The sequence below is a fragment of the Phoca vitulina genome, unplaced genomic scaffold (assembly GCF_004348235.1).
Source record: "Phoca vitulina isolate PV1807 unplaced genomic scaffold, GSC_HSeal_1.0 scaffold27, whole genome shotgun sequence".
Classification (NCBI taxonomy): Eukaryota; Metazoa; Chordata; class Mammalia; order Carnivora; family Phocidae; genus Phoca; species Phoca vitulina.
In genome coordinates this window covers 26,731,349-26,748,570 of record NW_022589730.1, presented here as the reverse complement: position 1 = coordinate 26,748,570, position 17,222 = coordinate 26,731,349, and the positions used below count along the sequence as shown (strand labels likewise).

General features: G+C 48.5%; 1 protein-coding gene across 1 annotated transcript in view; it reads right to left on the bottom strand.

The window, feature by feature from the left end:
• LOXHD1 (lipoxygenase homology domains 1) overlaps positions 1-17,222 on the bottom strand; it is a 150,127-nt gene that overhangs the window by 15,917 nt on the left and 116,988 nt on the right. The window contains exons 30-37 of the mRNA XM_032422728.1: positions 16,543-16,752; positions 16,276-16,411; positions 14,183-14,391; positions 13,122-13,307; positions 10,290-10,417; positions 7,518-7,635; positions 6,491-6,665; positions 4,676-4,861 (exon numbers count right to left, since the gene is read on the bottom strand). Of these exons, the coding sequence (XP_032278619.1) occupies positions 4,676-4,861; positions 6,491-6,665; positions 7,518-7,635; positions 10,290-10,417; positions 13,122-13,307; positions 14,183-14,391; positions 16,276-16,411; positions 16,543-16,752 (1,348 nt within the window). The remainder of the gene's footprint in view (positions 1-4,675; positions 4,862-6,490; positions 6,666-7,517; positions 7,636-10,289; positions 10,418-13,121; positions 13,308-14,182; positions 14,392-16,275; positions 16,412-16,542; positions 16,753-17,222) is intronic.

Genomic DNA, 17,222 nt, shown 5'->3' with positions numbered 1-17,222 from the left:
TGAGCCGAAGGCAGATGCTTAACAACTGAGCCACCCAGGCGCCCCACTTCATATACTTTTTTAAACACAGATCTTTACTGAAGTAGAAACCCATGAGTGCTAAAACAATTATGTTAAAATTTAAAACACTTCTGTTGAGTTAAACAGTGGTGAGTAATTTTATCAACAAACTTAAAAAAATCTCAATAATATTTTTACTTTTCCACACTGGGACCAGTTCTGTAAGATTATAAATTGGCTGCTTTCTGAGATGGTCCCTGATAATATCATGAAACTGATTCAACTGCTTAATAATCCCTGGTGTGTTCAGTCTGGAAATGATGCACAGGAGACCTATCGGAGCAGTCCTTACAGGCTTCCAGAGTGGAGCAGAGAAAGGGAGAGGCAAGTAAAAAGGAAGGCAGAGAAAGAGAAGCCAAAATGTTGGGCCTCTTGGAAGGTGTGTGTGTGTGTGTGTGTGTGTGTGTGTGTGTGTGTGCATGTGCACGTGTGTGAGAAAGAGAGATGGTTTCTGCTATCCAGACCTTACCCAAATCAACTATAATAGAATCTCTGAAGTAGGAGCTAGGCATCAATGGTCTTTATAGCTGCCCAGTGATTTCAATGAATAGCAAGGCTGAGAACTAGGACCTGCACTGTAATCACCTGGGCACCCCCTCCTGGAGATTCTGATTGAGTCGGTTCATAGCGAGGTCCAAGAATTTCCATCTCTAACTAGTTCCTAGGTCATGCTGATGCTATTGGTCCCAGAGCCACACCTTGAGAATCACTGGCTTAATGATCTCTCCTGACTCCAGGATGATGGTCTTGCTATGACATCATGACAAAATGATCAATGGGAATCAATGGGAATTATAAATGTGTAAGAGTGTGTGTATGAGTGTTAGTGGAGAGGGATGATATTAATTGGAGAGGTGGGTCATCACGAGATCATTTCTGTTGCCGAACACACTATTCACCCTGCTTCTCACCCCAAGTAGATTTCACTCCTGAATTACTCCCTGAACTCCAGGCAGGGTGGTGACAGTGAGCTGAGGGGCAGTGTGGATTCGGGGTGGCTTTAACTTTATCCACAGACAATTCAGTGCTATAATGTAGGGGTGAAGACAACCAGAGAGAAAGAATGTGTCTAGCCTGGGTTGTCCTGATGCTTGGTTGCTTCTCTTCCCACCTTTCCCCCTTTCCCCTGTCCTCAGAAAGCATGGCATTGTCTCACCAATCCCCAATTCTCTTTAAGTAGAAGTTCTGAAAAACAAACAAACAAAAACCCTCCTTCCATGGTAAATAGCAGGCTAACCCCAACTCCTTTAAGATGAAAGAAACTAGTCCTCAGCTCTTTTCTCATTGCTTATTTAGTTGCCTTGTTTTGGAAATGTTCAATGTGATTGACAGGGATCCTACCACAACTAACTCTACTAAGAATCTATCAGACATGTAGCTGTAAACAGGCAGCTCTGGGCAGGCTGATGTCACATGGTTGGCTTTTACTGGTGAAGACAAAGCCACAGTTACAGGTTGGTTAACAGTGTGGCCAGCACTAGCCTGATGGTGGAGACCCTGCATAACCCTGTGGACCAACAGGGAACCATCTGAGACCTACAATTAGAGAGTCTGTTTCTTTACAAAGTCTCCTCTTTTTAAAAATTTATTTATTTGAGCGAGAGAGAAAGAGACTGCTTGTGCAAGAGAATGCATGAGCAGGGGAAGGGGCAAGAGGAAGAGGGAGAAGCAGGCTCTTTGCTCAGATGCGGGACTTGATCCCAGGACACTGGGATCATGACTTGAGCTGAAGGCAGATGCTTAACCGACTGAGCCACCCAGGTGCCCACAAAGTCTCCTCTTTTAAAGTTATACTTTATCTTTTTTACACAAAGATAGTAACCCCACACTGCTGGACATCATACCTTTTCACTCACAGCCAATCCATATCAGAACATATCTGCCCCATCCTCTTTCATAGTTGTATGGGTTTCCTTTCCATGCAGACACTAGAAATTATCTATGCACACACTACCTTGTGGACAGATAGTTGTTCTCCAGATTTTTACTCCTATACTTGATGCTATAGTTATTATCCTTCCACATATATCATACTGAACTCTTTAAATCATAGATCAAATTTTGTGGTAAAAAGATTCTTCATGGGGCAGCTGGGTGACTCAGTTAAGCATCTGCCTTCGGCTCAGGTCATGATCCTAGAGTCTCAGGATCGAGCTTTGCGTCTGGTTCCCTGCTCAGCTGGGAGTCTGTTTCTTCCTTTCTCTCTCCCTCTGCTCCTCCCCCTGATAGTTCTCTTTCTCCCTCTCTGACTCTCTCTTAAATAAATAAAATCTTTCAGTAAATAAATAAAATCTTAAAAAAAGGTTTTTCATTTCCCCAGAGTTTTCATCAGAGAAAGCAAGAGAGCAAGATGAATTAGAAAATAAACACAATATGTTATAATTTGTTTAGTATTAGAAAAGCTATACAGGTAATTGGAATTAAAGGGAAGAATAAATCATTTACCCTTATTTTCTTCTCTGGACTATATTTCATGGTAATCATGGGAGCATTTTTTTAACAAAAGAATTGTAGCTAATAAGTGGATAAGAAAGGACAATTAGATAATTGCCATTTGTAATCCTAATTGATCATCACTGGATGAAGCCATTAGATGAACAGTTACTGGGTGGGGGGGACGGGGTAACCGTACTGACAGTTCCTGGATCCACTATTCAGCGTGAGCATCAAGAAGAGTAGGATGGCTGTGAGGTAATGGGAAGTACCTGGTTCCATTTTAAAGAAGTCCTGAGGTCACCTATAGAGTATTCTTGCCAAAGAAAGTTGAACCTGAATCCAAGCATGCCTTTAGAGCTGACTTCCAGATTGTAGGAAATACGGGGAATCAAGAGGCAAAGACACTATGATAAGCAGACAGACAGGTCCAGAATGCAGACATTCTATAGATCATTGGGCCCAATCCTTTCCACAAGCCAATGGCATGACAAAACAAAGGGAGTAGGCATGCTCTGCATTTGAAGATAATGAAGGGAGATGGCAGCTAAATGTAGAGTGTGGACCTTGTTTGCATCCAGATTCAAGCAAACCCAAAAGTACACAGGCATTTTTTTACATTAAGGAAATTTGCATATGGAGTAGAAATTGGATGACACAAGGAAATCATTGTTAAGTGTGATAGTGGCATTGTGTTTCACTTAAAAATGTCCATTTTAAAAAGGGAAACATACTAAATATGTTTGGGAATGAAATAATATGAAGTTAGGGTTAGATTTTATACCATCTAGCAACAAAAAGAAATTAAGAAAGAAAAAGAAAAAGTGAAAAGAGGAAAGCAGATATGACAAATCATGAATGTTGAATCTATGTGATGGGTATATGGAGGTTCATTATACCGTTTTCCTCACTTTTGTGCATCCTTACAATTTTTTATAAAAAGTTACTGGATAAACAAAAAAGAGGGAAAGGTAGATTCAAGGAAAGGAGATGACTGCCATGCTATTAAGTTAACTAAACGTTTGTAACTTAACTTATGTGGCATCACAACTTTTTTTGTGGAAGGCTCTCAAATGAAATATTTTTGTCCTCATAAATTGCTATGCAAGGGAAGCATAATGTAGCTTGAATATTTTTAAACTAAATATGAAAAAATGTGGCAGAGAGAGAGAGCTTAAGGACATATTTAGCTGCCTTGGTTTATATTAACATTTAAGCTTCCAACTATGGAGGAGAAAGTTACTATAAAGAGGAAGCTAGGCACAGAACCTGGACTTCCTTGTACCTCTCCTGACCCTAGTATCCCCACCACCTGGGTTCACTGAGGATACAGACAGACATCTTCCTTTCCCTGCTTTCAGATCCAAAGTCTGAATGGAAGGGAGGAGGTCCACTTCTCTGCCTACAAAGGAAAGAGGATAACATCTGTGCCCTGGGGTTAGCCAGGAGCCCTTATGGGACCAAGGCAATCAGATAGTCTTGAGTTATCCAAGGGAGGAATCAGGCTCTTTGAAGAGCATACCACCTAAACCACAGTAGTAGCAACACACAATACAGCTGGACCTGTAAGGAGCTGTCCGTGGTGCTGAGCTGCTTCCCTTTACTTTTGACAGTGAGGAGACACAAAATGATTGGCTGTCAAGTTTATGCATAGAAGAAAAAGGCATAAAAAAAAATGAGGTCTAGATATGTGCATAGTCAGTGTTGGGGGCAAGGTGGGGAAGCCGGTATTAGTGGACCTAGTCATGACCCTGAGATTCATGGCCAGGGCTTAATTTTTGAACGTATTAAGGCATGGGGAAAAAGTCTGATTCCAGAGAAATGTGGGTTTCCTGTGACTGAGGCATGAAAAAAAATCAGGAATGGATCTGAGAGAGTGAAACATGGCTATAAATAAATTCCATTAAAACTATATTAAGTCCTTACTATAGTACAGGCAATGTGATAGGCATTAGGGAAAGAGCAATGAACAAGACAATGGTGTAATTAGGAGCTAAGCTTGAATTCTAAAATTTGTCTAGAAACACAGGACATTTTCTAACTGATGGAAGTGTCAAAATGGTGGCAATCAACAGTTTTTAGTTGTCTGCCACCTGGGGTAGAAGGGTCAACATGCTGCCAGGGGGGTGGTGGAAAGCTGAGGTCTGTTATCCCCACCACCCTGACCTTGAGCAGGAGCTACCTTTGTTGTCATGCCAGACCCTCAGCTTGCAGAGGTGGCCCAGGCTCAGCATGTCAGAGAAGTTGAATGTGTCTGTGTTGTTCCGCTCAAACTTGTTCCAGTTGGCTGACTGCTTCAGGGCCAGGGTCCCGCTGTCCCCATTCTCCCCGAAGATGATGATGAACACATTGGCATCGGTGCCTGCTCCTAGGGGGTGCACAAAATAAGGGCTTTGGGTGCTAGCTCCTCCAACACACAGCCCACTTGCTCTGGTTTCCATCCTGGCTTCCTTGGAGGAACCAGTGGTGCCGATGGGAAGTTTAGCTTTGATGAGGCCAGCAGAGAGGCTGGAAAGGGCTGATTAGTTTACTGGGACTCCTGGGTCTCCAATTCTATCCTTCATCTTATCTCTGTGCCTTATAAATGCTATTGGGCTAATTGGAGTCCTGGTTAGCAAGTGTGAGTAGTTTAGTGCAAAAACTCATTTATTTTTGGGGAAATACACCCATACTTAAAAGGTATGCCATGAAGACTGGCTTTGCAGTTTAGAAATTCAGGCTCTTTCCGGCACAACGTGGGTTCAGGAGGAAATAGGAAAGTTCTTTGTTCCCCAGATCTACCCCTGGTTGACAGTCTATACTAGAGCTTTGTATCATTTGCTTGAGCCAAATAGAGGTATTGAACCTAGTTAAAAAGAAAATGGTTCTGGAAAAGGTAGCTCGATGAAGCTTTTCTGACACACACACACCCTACAGTTATCAAGGGACTTACCAACTATTTTCTGAGAACACATCATGAGGGGATTTGGGGGTGGAAAACATGTGGACACTTGGAACTTTTAGCAAAAATCATGAAGGCTCCACTTTTAGGAGAAACGAAGAAGAGAGGTGCCAACAAATTTACCCACTATACTGACCCATCGCTTACGCCTGAGATCCTACCATGAAAGCCTAATTTCTTTGGCTAAATGCTTCTCTGTTGAAAATGTAAGCTATTAGAACCAACAAGTTAATCTCTCACTAGTCATTTATAATCAGCACAAATGAGTTTGTCACATTCCTTACAACAGCTCCTGGAGAACAGGTTTGATATAGAGAAGGATAGGCAGGAGACAATGCCTCCATGATGAGGTGTGTTCCCTCTCAATCTCAGGCCTTTGCACACACTAGCATTTTTGCTTGGAAAGCCCTTCAGCAGGTGTTCCATCTGCCTCAGTGGCTTCTGTTTGTCTTTCTGCACCAGACTTTGGTATCACCTCTGGGAAGCCCTCCATGGCCCTTGCCCCTGATCCCCAGCTAGGTAAAGCACCCTCTTCTGGGTTCCCCAGCTCCTGTGCAGACCTCTGTCAGAGCTTCACTGTCATTGTTCTACTAGAATGTCAGACTCACAAGCGCCCAGGGTCATCTCTCCATCCTAAGACTCTAGGCCAAATTTGGCACACAGAAGATGGTTGCCAAACACATGTGGGAAGGAACCCAAGGGCATCTGAGATGCACAGCACAAAGGTGAGGGGTATGAGGCAGCAGCAGGAAGACAGAGGGCCTCTGAGTCATGCTCCCACACAGTTTTCCAAAAGTGCTGACCATAGTGCCCGATCAGGTTTTCCCAGACCTCCTTGAGGGAGGAGGGGCAGAGCCAATTCAGTCACTGGGAGGAAATACTTTGTCTGGACAGAAAGTGACACATGGTGGAAAGGACTTGCATTGACTAACATTTGGAACGTCAGCCAAAGAAAAGTGAGAGCCTGACCAGAGCCCAGGACCTGAGCCAGAATTTGAGGAAGGGCAAGGGAAGTGGGATGTGGGACTGGGAGATGGGAGGGATGCCCTGACTCACCCAGGATGTCACTGGTCTTGACTGAGACAGTGTAGGAGGTCCACTCCATCATCTCCTCCCCATCAATGACAGCACACATTTCACACACGAGGGTCTTCTTGCCCTTCCACTGGGACAGCCAGTCTCCATAGTAGAACATGGTCAGGTCTCCAGTATTCATGTTCTTCAGGAGGATCTGGGTGAGAGGAGCCAGTGTGGGAACACCTTCCCTCACCTCCACCAGCTGTCCACCTGCGAATGCAGCCCCCTTGGCTGAATCCCAAGGACCCACGATTCCAGACCCAAGATGAATTCTTCTGACTAAGACTCTCTGGGACAAAGACCCTGCCCGGTATGTCTTGCATAGGGTCTGAAGCCCCTTAGTTTGGGGATTTGGAAATGGAAAATTCATCCAAACATGTTTCTGAAAGGTACCTGTCACTGTGCACAAAAAAAGTTTGTTGAATGAATGACAGAAAAACGGGCCAACCAAACCACTATCAGCCACAAATACCTGAAGTTAACCAAGTTGTCCTTGGTGTGGGCACCCATATTGTTGGCTCAAGAAAAATCTGCTACTGGCTGAACAGGGGAGTGGGAGCCTGAGGGGACTCAGGACAGATAGCCTTTGGTGGCTGGGAGATTTGAGGACTGAATCAGGGAAAACAGAGTCCAAGATGGAAAAAGAGGCAGCCACCTAATGTGTGATCACAGGGCACCAAAAGCTCCCTGCCATCCTGCCTGAAGTGCCCAACATTAGAGCCTCTGCTGCCCTGGTTCTTGCTGTTTCTCTCTCAGTCCTCCCAATTTACCTCCTCCAAGAAGTACACGCTAAGTCTCTGTCCACATTATACTGACAGTGCATGCTGGACACAAATAACTAAAACTACATTCTCTGGTTAATTCACGCCAAAGGGCACACCGGATTACACAGGTCTGGTTCGTGTTATAACCCTCTAAAGTGACATTTGCTCTTTAACCAGGTCCACTGACAACCCAAAAGAGAAGGAGGAAGGGCTAGGCTATGGGTGGAAGGAAGACATTTTACCCTCTCCAGGAACCACTCGGGCCGGCAGCCCAGGCCATCAATTCGGATCCGCATCTTGGTGAATGGAGCAATGTCCAGAATCTCCATGATGAAGGTGTCATTCTGCTCCCGCTCAAATCTGGGGGAAGAGAGTAAGGGCATGAAGTGAGGATGCTGGCTACAGTGAGGAGGGAAGGGGAGGCTCCCAGTGACTCCCCAATAGTCTGTCTCTTGCACCCCAGATGTGTTCCTGAAAGACTGGGTGAAGTGTGTTTGGCTGATAGCAATGACCCTGAATCAGGCTCTGGGTCCTAATCTCATTCTGCTAGCCACCTAGAGCAGTCCAAGCTTCTCTCTGGGACTTGGTTTCCTCATCCTTAGTCTGGGGGAAATGATACTGGCCCTGCAATCTCATAAAACTGTCAGGAGAACCAAATGAATGTGACATCAACTTAAAATGTAAAAGGAATTCCATACCTGCAAAGCTTCAGATGGGATTCTAGGAATGACAGGGCTGCCACGAATGGTGGGGCAGGTTGTACACTGCTCAACTCTAGATGGTACAATTTACATTTTTCTATACACAATCTGCAAAACTAAATGCAGTGGCCTGAGATTAGGTAATGCTACCAATAACTAGTAAATGGCAGGCAAATCAAAGGTAACATTACTTTTGTTGCTATTACTATTTTTCTGCTGAATGACCTCATCATCTCAGAGGTGCTCTATCTTGATGTCTTACTGCTCTTCCTACAGGGCTACATGTATAATGCAACCTTTAGTGCTGATTGCTTGACTGCCGACTGATTCCAGATGATGCTGCTGATAAGCCCTTGGGGGTAATGCAAGTGGCACTGAAGATAGAGCGCTGCATGGCAATTGTGCTTCCTTGTATACAAGACATATGTTTAAAAACAGAGGCCACAGCCAGCGGGGGCTGGGACTGAAAACGCTGCAAACCAAGAACTACTCCTTGTCTTAGAGGCAGTGGTGGAACAGAGGCCTAATCCTTTTTAATAACTTACTCGTGTATTTTATGATGATTAGAAGTGAAAACATTCTCCCAGAAGTCTCCCCTAAATCCCTCTTGTTCTAATTTAAGCCCTGCCTGTCCTGGCCCTGTGGAAACTAGAAGGAGGTGTTCACAAGTTCCCTTGTCGAGCTCATATCACATACTGAGATTCTCTCAATCTTTCAACTAGTTGATTCCTCACCAGGTGTATAATTTTGCAGATCTAGGGAACTTTAGAATTCTTTGCTTTGTGTTTCTCTTTAATTTTCACCCTTTGAATTTAGCCAAGTATTCCCATTTTATGGGGATTTTTTGGTGGGGCAGGTATAAAAGGGAGAAAGAAATAAGCTTTTCTTCTAGAAGACTAAAGAGTGGATGACTCTGTCCCCTCACCCTTTATTACAGGCTAGACCCCCAATTACACCTGGATGGACCTCCTTTTCTCAGGGTAAAAGGCCCGCATCCAAAGCAAAAGTCCCTCCGTGGCCCTTCATCCCTCCACGACTCACTACCCACATCTTTCCTGCTGCCCCAGGTGCCCTCAAGACACCTCAGCTGACATGCAGGAAGGCTCCTGCATTGAGGGGCCACCTTGGGAGAGGCTGTCAGCCTCTGATCCACATCCCCTTGCCTCTGGCTCAGAAAAACAGGGCTGCCAAAGTGGTCCAGAGTTTGCTCTGCTCATCTGCTCAGAGGAGCCTCTACTCAGCAACTGAAGAGGTGGTGTTTGGGGAGTGCAACTTTTGGCTGCCCCTCAATCCTCTCCTGTTCTGGTTTCCTTCTGTTCCCTGCCCCCCCACCAAAGGCTGTCCTTGGGAAAGGGCCTAGCACCCACTCGCTCACTGGGGCAGTAGAACCTCATACATAAGACTAGGGACCCCAGCCGCAGCTCCCAGTGCCACAGCCTGCTGGTCATGTGACCTTCGACAGCATGACTTCACCTTGCTGTGTCTCAGTTTTCTCTTATCAAAAAGGCATGATAAAAATGATCCTCATAGAGCCGCAGGGAGGACGAGCTGCGTCAATACACTCAGTGGGCTTAGAGAAATGCCGGGCACGCGGTAAGGTCACTCCAGTGTTCACGCTGTTGCTGCAGTTCCCCGGGTGTTGAGCTGTGTGGGTTCGGGCATCTTCTGGTTATACTCGGTCTCCTGTGTCTGAGACAGTGCCTACCACATACTAGGGGTTCAATCCTTTTTTAATATTAAAAAAATTCTTTTGGCTTTTTATTTTGCAATAATTTTAGACTTGTAGGAGAGTTGCAAAAATAGAACAGAGTTTCTGTGTTCTCTTCACTCACCTTCCCCTAATGTAAACATCTTACATCACCATGGTACAGGGAACGAAAGCAGGAGATTCACAAGGATACAATGCTATCAACTAATATACAGACCTTACAATAAACATTTTTAAGTGATGGAGGGAGGGAAGGAGGGATGGAAGGATGGAAGGATACAGGGAAGAAGGGAGGGAAGGAAGGAAGGCAGGAAGGCAGGAAGGAAGGAGCGTGCTCTGGGCTGAGGTGATCAAGGAAGGCTTCCTGGAGGAGGTAGATTTGAGCTGGCCCCTGGAAGAGAAAGGTCCTGAGACAGAAGAGAATGGATGAAGGGCATTCCAGGAGGGAGGAATCACATGAATAAAGCTGTGGAGGCTAGAAGGCCCTAAGGAATGAGGGGAGAGAGTGAGGGAAGCAGTCTGATTGAGGCAGGGTGGGATTAGAGGCTGGGGGACTGGATGTGCAGAGGGGCGAGGGGCGAGGGGCGGAGGCCATCCCTGGATACCTGGCCTTCTTTTTGTCCAGCTTCACTTCCTCTGTGCTGCCATTGATGCCGTAGAGGGTCATGAAGATGTTGGAGTCAGTACCACCGCCGACCACGTCACCCGTCCACACTGTCATCTCATAGAGCACCTGCCAGGAGAGGGATGCGGGCCCTGAGCCTTGGCCTGCCTCACTCTCCCCAGGGCAAGACGCCCTCCAAGCCCTGTGGCTCTGAAAAGAGCCCTTCCCCTAATCAACTGCTAATGCCTGGAGAACATGAGTCGGGCCTTGTCCCTCTGCGTCCTTGGCCATGTCCAGTCCGGTGCTAGAGAGGAGTTCAGTCTCTGACAGAGAACATGTGTGCACCAAAAGCACAACTGAAAGCCCCTGAATTCCCCAATTTGTCAACCAAACCCCAGCCTGAGCTCATGCAATTGAGCAGCACGCGGTGGCAGGACGGTGGCTTTTGGAGTCATCCAGCACGCCACTTCCCCGGGCCTGCCACCAGCCGTCGAACTTCGGCAGGCCCCCCACCCTGGCCAGGCTCTGCTTCCTCCCCCGAGAAACAGGGATAGACGTCTGGCGGAGCGAGGGCTGCAGACCGTTCAGCAGTGCCCTGAGAGCCCATGCCGGGCCTGCCATGTGCTGTGGGTCAGCGAGCACAGCCTCAGGTCCATCCCCACATTGGGCACAGCCAGCATACGCCGTGAGCGCCATGAGCAGTGACATTTGGAGGACACGCACTGATTCCATGATTTGCTCTTCAGGTTGGGATTTTGCCCTTTTGCCTGAGGTTTGTTCCAAAGAGGAAGTGTTCGTCTGTCTCCACTGGAGGGGGAGGGGGCAGCCTGCTCTTCCCTGCACGGTGCCCTCACTGGTTCTTTCTCCAGAGGCAGCCTGTGTGGCAAGAGGGGCCACCTTTACCTGTGCTCTGGAGCGTCCTCTGGCTTCTTACTCCATTCCCTCTTGCCAGGTGCCCAACGACTAGCATAGGTCTCGATGGCTCAGGAGAGGTTTGCACACTTGGCCATGGAAATGCCAGGCTGACCATCTCCTCTGAACCCAGCTGGCCCTTCCCTTCTCCTGAGACTGCAGCACTGCATTCTCACCCGGTCCCCACTAGCCAGAAGCCCTCGAACTCAGAACCCAAGTTATTTGTCACAGTGATCATGTTCCCGACATTGTGCGTGTTGGGTGCTGGGTGCTTCTCAAGCAGCATCTAGGATCTTCACCATGATACTATGAGGTTAGGAGTGGTCTTTGCAGGCCTGGCCCAGAGGACAAGTTCAGTACTTGTTTGCCAAGGTAATGATTGAAGAGCCTCTTGCTTTATCAGGAAGATCCTCTTAGACCTTAACAGGGTATCGTGGTGGCAGCAGGAGCTATTGGGAATGAAGGCAGGAGCCTGACACTTTTTTGCTCTTATTCAGACAGGCATGAAAAATAGAAAGATCAAAATGAGTGCTTTGGTGACCCCATCGAGACTGGCCCCTTAAGGCTAGTCCCTCCAGACTGCCGTGCTCTCTGGGCCCATCTTTCTCTCCTTTACACAGAGATGTCTCTTTTTAGGTAATAGGTTGTTTCCAGAAAGAGACACAGAAATGGAGCTTTTGTAATTCTGGTCTGATATCTCCTGGGGAGATGGCCAGTCCAAAGAAGCCTGTGGTTCTTTGCAAAGTGATAAGCCTGTGTTCTTTTGTAACATGAATAACAGGGGCGTGGGTCTGCATTTCCACAGACTAAAGGGCTCGGGGGAGATACAGCTGTACTGAGTGGGGTGTGCATGTGGCGGGGGGGGTGACATGCACGCAGACACACTCACGCCCACATGCAGGCTGGGAACTGGGTCAGGACAGAGGTCCCTGGATGAACTGTGTGCTCACCCACACCATCCGTCTAGCCACAGATGGAGATGTCTGGGTAAGTTGTGGGGGGAGTGTATCTATGCTATAGAAAGTTCTGTTTTCTGGCTCTCAAGCAGGGGAAGGGCAGGCATCCATACTCCTGCCTGTCAAGGTTCTCAGAGCCCCCAACTCAGCCCTTCCTTCTGTTTCCATATACAATATAAGCAGGGCACACTCAGGTCCAGGGTGATTTCTTCTTATCTTTGTGGGACACCTTCCGACCTAAATCTACAGCCCATTGGTTTGGATTCAGGAACAGAGATGAGGGCTGGAGCATCCTGTTGACCCCACAGCTTTTCGGAGGGAAAGAGAAGCCTGTAGGGTCGCATGAACCAGGGCCATCTGAGCCACCAACTGGCCATGTATCCTTGGGCCCAGCACTCAGGCACCCAGCACTGACTTGTGAGTTCACACAACTTTGCCCCAGGTCATTTGACCAGTTAGTGGAGCCAGGACAGGAGCTCAGAGCTCCTGCCCTAAAGAGGGTCTCGTGCAGGCAGCTCTCACTGTACTGCAAGACCCCGAGGCACATGGTATCCCAAATGCTATCTTGCCCCACCACCGTCCTTGGGTGTTGAGGGAGACTTCAGAGAAAAAAAACAAAATAAAAAAAACAACTCTGCACATCTACGCAGAGCTTGCAAAACTCTTCACGGACTGTTCATGATTTCATTTGTTCTCATCAAGATCTTACCTGGAACAGGATAGAAAGCATTATTTCCATGGACTGTATGAGAAGACCAAGGCGATGTGGCCAAGGTCACATAGCAGCAGACCCAAAGAGACTCGAGTCTCTTGGCTCTTAGCAAAGGGTGTCTGGCTGGTATATCAGGCTGCAGCCCCTGCCAGTGGCCCAGCGATGAGTCGCCTGCTTCCCTCACTTCTGCTCTCCCCCCGCACCCTGCACGGCCCTTGCCATGCCATATGCACACCCAGGCCCCTCTCTGTACCTTCTTCCCAATATTCACCACCATGGCATCCTGGAGGTCGAAGACACAGGAGGTGACACCGTCGCCTCGGTCCTTGGCAAGCCAGCAGTTGCAGCGCAACGTGTACTTGGTACCCTGGGTAGGCACAGCCAGACACAGCTCCTCCACCAGCCAGCAGCTCTCGGGGGAGGCCCCATCGTGGCCCAGCTGGGAGGGGACACACCAGGGCCGTGAGGGTCTGGGTAAAACTGGGAAGGAAGCCCTCGCCACTCAGCCTCCCCTTCCCTGTTTTGCACCCTCCTTCCTCAGTGCTTCCTCCTAATGTGCTCTGCGCACCATGACCCATGTCCCTCCCATGGAGGTGAGGAGGTTTTGCAGATGAAACAGAGGTCTCTAATCAGATGATTTTGAGTTCATCAAAAGATTATTCTGGGTGGGCCTCACCTTATCAGGCAAGCCCTTTAAGAGAGGGTCCAGATGTCAGAGATGGGAGAAGTCAGAGAGATTTGAAGCAGAAGAGATCATGTCTTATTGGCCTTGACAAAACAGCCATGTTTTGGAGAAGGTCACGTGACAGGGGAGGCCTGCAGCCTCTGGGAATTGGTGGCCCCAGTCTTACAACTGCAAGGAAATGGATTCTGCCAAAGACCAGTGAACTCGGAAGAGGACCCCCAGCCTCAGAGGAGACCACAGCCCTAGCAGCAACTTGATTTCAGCCCAGTGAGACCTTGGGAAGAGGACCCAGCTAACTTACATCTGGACTCCTGACCCGGGAAACTGGGAAATAATATATCTATGTGATCTTATGCTAAGTTTGTGGTAATTTGTTACATAGCAACAGAAAACTAACACACCAGGCATCCCCATTAGGTGGGTGGAAAACGGAGACCTGGCAGGGCAGTGGCTCATTCAAGGTCACCTAGTTGATGGCAGAGGCCAGGGGACCTTCCCCCATGACCTGGTCTGAGGTGGGGCTCCAGGTCAGTTACTCTGCCTGCCCTCTACACCTCCACCTGCTATGTCCTGGTCAGCTCCTTCCTTCCCTGGGGGTGGGCACCATCCCAGGACCTGGGGACCAGCACCTCTATTTTCTTGATGATGCCCACATCCAAGCCTGCAACATAGAACTCCTCCACGGAGCCACAGCTGAAGCCCTTCTTCCCCCGGGGGAAGTCCAGCCAGATGCGGTTACTGCGCTCATCATCCTCCCCAATGAGTAAGATGAAGGCCCGGCTGTCGGTGGCCGCATCCTTGTGCTTCCCGGTGGTGACCGACACATGGTAGGGAATCACTGCAAGAGATTATGGGGCCAAGTGGACACGGGTAGGCTCATAGACTTGGAAATGACTTTTGGAGAGCACAGATCTCAGCTCCCTGCCTCTGGGACAAAGTGAAACAGAACTTTCCAGACCGGTGAATGATCTATGGTGAGCATCTACTCTCCAGGGAATGAGAGATCGTTATCACCCAAGTGAAGATCATCCTGAAAGAGCATCCTTGCCACTTCTAAAAGCCCTGCTGACCAATGATCTCAGTTGCACCTAGCACTCCCATGTGAAGTAGAGCAAGACCAATAGCCTTTCTGTAGTCAGCAAAAATAAGGTTGGAAAAAACAAGGTCTCACGGAAAGTAGGAATTTGGGGAAGAAAAATAAAACAGTATTATATGTATAACATGGTAAATGAAAGCTCTAGAAGGCATCCATTTCTAAAACAGACCAGATTAATCAGTATAAAACCTTGCTCGGGTAGTGCAGCGCAGAGTTCTAATTGCCCAGCAAGTATCCATTCTTCTTGCAGCTAGGGGTGCTTCATAAAATGTAAGCAGACATTGTTGGGTGGGTTTCTGGGGACATTTCTGACTCAGCTGGGAGGAGCACCCTTTTGCCCCTTACCCTTCCATTCGTTCTGCTTGGAATGTGGATGCGATGGCTGGAGCTCCAGCAGTCATCTAGGAACCACGGACAACCTTTAGGATGGAAGTCCCTGACTTCACTGGAACCTGCTGTATCAGTCCCAGTTGCCTACCTTTGAACTTTTATGTGAGAGAAAAGAAAAATCCCTCATTTGTTTAAGCCACTATCTTGTCTCGGTCACTTACAGTTACTGATACAAGTTGGAAACCCTTTTCTGGGATCATCTTCCTCAATATCTTGGAAGACAACGCTCTGGTATAGGTTATAGGTAATATGGTTATAGGTTGTGCAATTTGTATCTCTCTGAAAGTTTCCAAACTAGCCCTTCCTGGCTGGAATTACCAGCACTGTAATGCTGCACCTGCCCACAGCCTTATTTCATCTTTACAGGAGGCTTCCTTGGCCTTTCACAGTTGATCATAGTGCTTAATTCAGGAGAAGCACTTTCTTGTGGGTCCTGTCATTTATTCACAGAGTGAAAAGGTAGAATATAAAATGATTGACTCTCTCTGCCCAGCCCCAGAGACACCCCCGCCCCACCAACGTGGTCTCCTGGAGGGGAATAGAGTGGTTGTCACGCTCTATACTTAAGACAGCTGAACAGATAGGCAGTGACCTTAAATGTCAGATAAACAAACACAGAACTGCTTTATCTCAAAAATCTGGTTGGAAAAATGAGCTTGTCGGGGCATTACAATATTGTTTTATGGAGGAGGGAAGAATTGAGGCCAAAAGAGTGACTTGTCGAAGGCTACATATATTCTTGACAGAACCAGAAATGGAACTTAAATCCCATAAAGCCATCTCAGGACTTTTCCCCCTTCCTCACCACATCACACTGTGCCTTAAGTCTGCGTGGCTGAAGTCTTCCATGTGATGCTCTACTGACATGCAAGGGGGTCCTCACTGTTGCTGTTGATTTCTGTCTGATGAGAACTGTCCCAGGCACTCGGGGATGAATCTATATCCTGCGAGTCTGGGCGAGGGTAGAGTATACCATGATGCCCTCCTGGTGGTGGGCCAGTGGATTAAGGGCATCATTCCCCTAACTTCTCTTAGCCTTTGTTCCCCCTTCTGCAACAGGGCTGACGGCTGCCCTTGCAGGTTGTTGTGGGGATGGAAACAGGCGGTCTGTGTGAATTATAAAGCATTAGGTAGAAGGCAGATGATGGTGGGGCAAACACACGGCCTGTCCGAGAATTGCTTAAACACATGTCCGGGCGCCTGCCCCTCCTCCTCTGAGCTCCCTGCCTGGCTTACCCGGGCCCTCCTGCGCGTAGCCCACCATGGGCCCCGTCACTGCGGCGATGTCCACGTCGGCCATCTTGGAGCTCAGGGCGATCTCCCAGAAGTCAGCGGGGCTACTGCAGTTGCTGCTCCGGTCCCCAGTGTACTCCTGCCCGGAAGAGCCCCGCCCCGCCCACTACAGCTCTGGCACCTTCTGCCAGAGTACGAGGCACGAGGATGGGGGCGAGCCGTGGCTGAGCCAAGTCCCCCCACCCCGCACCGCCACTGCCCTTCCTGCACCTTCTCGTAGAAGAGCCTCTCGAGCCGCCCGTCTTCCTTCTTCAGGGACAGCCAGCGCCCGCACAGGAACAGGAACTCGTCCTCGTTGGTGTCATTCCAGATCTCCACCTTCTCCACATACCAGTCTGCACACCACTTGGTGTTGTCGTGGCGGAGCTTGATCTTGTAGATGACACCCAGGTCAGCAGCCTCGATGATGAACGTGTCCGCCTGGGGAGTCCAGATGTGGGGACTGGATGGGGGTGCGCCCCACCTCCGCCCACTGCAACCCTGACTGTCCGGTACCTTCTACCCCCCTCAGCTGTTGGGCTGAACAGACTTTCCTAGCTGGGAGCCCTCCAGGCACAAGTCCCTAACCCGAAGTGCTGGGTATTCCGTGGCCTCCCTTTCACAATGGCCCTATTTTGCAGGCCCATTCCTCCCAGGGTACACCTTGTGGATGTCCAGAAGATGGAATGTGAGTGGGTATGGGGCAGACAAGGGCGCTCAGCCTGGTCCTGGTACCTGGATGTCCTTGGTTATGTTGAGTGTCAGCATGAGTTCAGGTGGGAGGCTGGAGGGAGGAACGGGAGGGGGCTTGAAACACCCAGGGGTAAGCTGGGAGGCCTTCAGAGGAGCCACTGGGCCAGGCCAGGGAGAGGAGACAGCAGGGAGAGGCTCTGATGGAGGCCAGGCCGAGG